Genomic DNA, 3,874 nt, shown 5'->3' with positions numbered 1-3,874 from the left:
GCAGAATGGAAGCTGATAGAAATGGGAAAAAGGTGACATTGCTCCCATTTATCGTTACGTTTTTTAAGATGGGAGGGGTCACGCAAAATGTCATCTGGAATCACATGGGGAGGGTGGATGTTAAAAAGAAACTGCCAAATAAAAGTCACGTAGTTTGTATCCAGCCCCTAATGATATCATAACTCGTGTAGATGGTCTAATAGCTCCATGTGTTTAATCAAATGAAACTATTTATTTTACAGATTCTAGATTTGATGGCCTCAACGTATTTTGGAAGAGCAACTTCGACTCGACTTATGCCGAGCTTGCAGAAATTGGAAGGTACGTTCAATAACCTTCTCTTTCAACTACAAGAATGCCCCTAAAGCTCCATTACCCATCGTCTTCTTAAACGAAACTTGATTTTTACGTAGCCCTCTCACCGACCTGCCAACTCCAATGGTGTGATACAATAAATGACATTTTCATCTCATCCGTTGCCTTTGTACTTATTAAATAAGTTTGTTATATATTTAAAGACCATAAACGCATTCCCTTTTTGTACGACTCGTGAAGTTTTATCGATTGTGATACTGTCCACAATAAGATGCATTTTATTCATTTGATAGACATTATTTATTAAATAATTTTTTTGCATTCCCAAGTTCATAAACCTCGTTGTAATTGTTTTATGCACAAAGATATCTCATTCTGTGCATTTTCATCAGCCATGTTTTGCTTCTTCAAGGGGAATAGTTTCTTCTTTAGATTTTTGATCTGCTCAATTATCGTCCCAAAAACAACATGCATTCATTGATATTTTTCATGGATGATGTCAGAGTGATTTTTGTTGAGTAAATGTAAGTGGCATTTTTGGTGTTATCCCTTCTTCAAAGCAAGAGAGACATCAAAGGCCTCTTCCCATTTTTCTCGTGGCAGTTAGCGTGCAGCTCTCAACATTTTATTGAGATAATTAATTGTCCTTGTTATTCTGCCGACACAGACCAATTTTAACCTTAATAAAGACGAGTTTTCAATCGATGAATATTGTTCTTGTATTTTCAACAATGTTTCCCTTCCAGGGGTCGTTTTTCAGTGGTACGTCGTTGCTTACAACGTGGTTGTCCACAAGAGGTGGCAGCAAAGTTCGTGAGCAAGAAGCTGAGACGCAGGGAGCAAGTTTCGCATGAGGTTGCGTTACTGCAAAGCCTGAAGCACCCACAGATCCCTTCGATCATTGACACCTACGAGACGGCCACCAGCTACGTCCTCATCACAGAGCTGTGAGCGAATGAACTGTCATTGAAATCATCCGTTATTGTTACCCCCTTGATCTTAATGAACACACTCGATGGTTATGCCTTTGCAGGTCGATTTTTGCATTGTTTGCATGTTCTAAACAAGATGTGTACAGAATTATGCTCAGCTTTTCTTGGTCATTCTCAATTTTGTTTTTTAACCTCATTACTGGTGAACTCGGTGGCTTTATGGTTTGAGAATACGCTCTGAGTCGAGGAAGTCAGTAGTTCGAAGACTCGAAGCACAACTGAGTCATAACAAAGAGTTTTTAAAATGGTACGTGCTGCTTCCTTACTTAATGCTCAGCATTCAAAAAAGGGATAGAGCATGGACAAATAACCATCTGTTGGCAATCATAGCATATGCCTTTATGGGCTGAGTGGCTTCCTCTTTTGTTGAAGCTCATTGTATTATTATTTTTATTTTTATTATTAGTATTATTATTATTGCTTTTTTAAAGGGACAAATAAACTTTCTGCATTGTATCAACAAGAAGGAAACTCTTGCTGACAGCTGACTGCAGCACAAAGGTAATTAATTATCTGATAAAACCTGTCTATGATATATTCAACCATAAATTTACAAATAACTCATGGTGGACAAAAGGAAGGACCTATTGAAGTCCATCAGTGTTTTCCATCATTAATCCTTGCATCGCTTTATGTCGCACACATATTACCCCTGATACACACACATTAACAGTCACAAAAGTGACTAAAAATCAAGACGTGAAAATTATTGCTTTCCCTTTTCTCAGTGTTATAGGTATGCTCATACGTTTATTCCTGGAGTGTGCTGTGCATGTGGTTCCCTTACGTTAAGTTCAGTGAAGTTGACTGTCATTGAAATGTCAGAGCTGAGGTTCTTTCCTCCTGAATGTTTTTAGTTGGCCGTTCTATTTGCATTGACAAATCCCAACGACATGTTTCTCTTTGGCTTAACCTTCAATCCGCAGCATTCCAGATGGCCGTCTTCTGGACTACATCGTGAGTGAAGGAAAGTTGACAGAAGGGGATGTGGCCGGCTATGTCCGTGACTTGCTGCATGCACTACAGTACCTGCGTTACTGCCGAATCACCCATTTGGACATCAAGGTGTGATCTTCTTGTGGTTTACCTCTGGCAGTGATTTTGCCAAAAAAAAAAAATACTCTTTCTGCCATAATCATCAACTCCAATACACCAGGGTATTTTAAATTGCATTTTAAGTTTCTTCAATTTTGCCTTTTTTTTTCTTCTAAAAATGGAAAAAGCTTAAACAGAGAATTTGCACGTCACATGCCTGTCCAGCTCGGGGAGGGTTGTTTTGTAGTACTGTATATGAATGGGGCTTGAATAGTGTGTAGGACCTCATGGCACTTATCTTTAATACTTTCAATGTCCCAACATTGTATCACAGCCGGAGAACGTGCTGGTGGACATTTCAAGCACACGGGTGACACTGAAGCTTACAGACTTGGGTGACGCCATGCAAATCACCACTCACTTCTATGTGCATCCATTGCTTGGCAGCCCTGAGTTTGCTGCTCCAGAATTGGTGCGTGGCTGGCCCGTGACACATTCCGCAGACATTTGGAGCCTAGGCGTGTTGACGTACGTGCTTCTGAGCGGCGTTTCACCATTCCTGGATGACAGTGTAGACGAAACGTGTTTGAACATTGCACACCTTGATTACAGCTTTCCTCAGGAGTATTTTACAAACATTGGGCCTGAGGCGCAGGCCTTCATCACGAGCTTGTTGCAAGCCGATTGCTCACAGCGCCCCAGTTCTTCAGCGTGTCTGCTTGACACGTGGGTGCAGCGACCAGTCCATGAACATTCCACGATGGTACTCGATGTCTCACGCATTGCCTCATTCTCAGAACGTCGGAGCCATCTCAATGATGCACAGCCCATCACTCTTGTCCGGGACTCTGCTTTGCCACAGGTGATGCCACTATTATAGCGGTATCAATCTGCCTGGTGTTTCTGATGGACTGCACGGCGTGAAACAGTTACGATATCGGAAAGAGCTCCGTGTTATGGCAATAAAGCTGTAATTGAGTTATATCGATGTCCACACTTCAACGATAATTGAGCGACAACTTTGCTGGATATAATTTAAGCAGGTGCTTCTAATGTCTCATTTTTATATGATAAACTAAGGAAGTTGGACTTATTCATGCTTCTTGGGCCAGTGTTGAGATCGGAAATGAGACCAGAAAGACATTTCAATCTCAATGATGAATTGAGATTTGGTCGTTAAAGTTCTTCTGCTGAAGTCTCCAACAGTAAATGCAGAGGTAACGCGGTTGCAGCTCAGACAACATTTATATTTTCACTTTACAGACATATCGACAAACGCAAGAGATATACTATTTGTGGGTTCTGATAATCCACTCCAGGTACAATCATCATTGACTGTTATTTCCTGTTTTACCACTGTTCGCCATAATTAAGTAATTGTACATGTTTTTTAAGAAAACGGTAAAGCAGGCTTTTTAACTCCATTGAAAGTCCACACTGGTGTCAATTTATTTTTATCGCACTATTGTTCAAAGCTGAGACATCAAATCTCAAAGGATAGCAGTGTGCATGGCATTGCTTGTGTCGTGGGA

General features: G+C 40.7%; 1 protein-coding gene across 1 annotated transcript in view; it reads left to right on the top strand.

The window, feature by feature from the left end:
• Positions 1-232: 232 nt before the first annotated feature.
• Positions 233-3,874, top strand: part of LOC147007141 (triple functional domain protein-like) — a gene marked incomplete at its 5' end in the record, with an annotated part of 4,096 nt that continues 454 nt past the window's right edge. The window contains 4 exons of the mRNA XM_085867540.1: positions 233-321; positions 1,062-1,262; positions 2,234-2,372; positions 2,677-3,874. The exon at positions 2,677-3,874 is cut by the window's right edge and continues 454 nt beyond it. Coding sequence (XP_085723666.1) covers positions 233-321; positions 1,062-1,262; positions 2,234-2,372; positions 2,677-3,222 — 975 coding nt within the window. The remainder of the gene's footprint in view (positions 322-1,061; positions 1,263-2,233; positions 2,373-2,676) is intronic.

Source organism: Eptatretus burgeri, unplaced genomic scaffold (assembly GCF_056783735.1).
Source record: "Eptatretus burgeri isolate ZD-2024b unplaced genomic scaffold, Ebu_testis_v1 Ebu_testis_scaffold_568, whole genome shotgun sequence".
Taxonomy (NCBI): Eukaryota; Metazoa; Chordata; class Myxini; order Myxiniformes; family Myxinidae; genus Eptatretus; species Eptatretus burgeri.
This window is presented reverse-complemented; position numbering and strand designations above follow the sequence as displayed.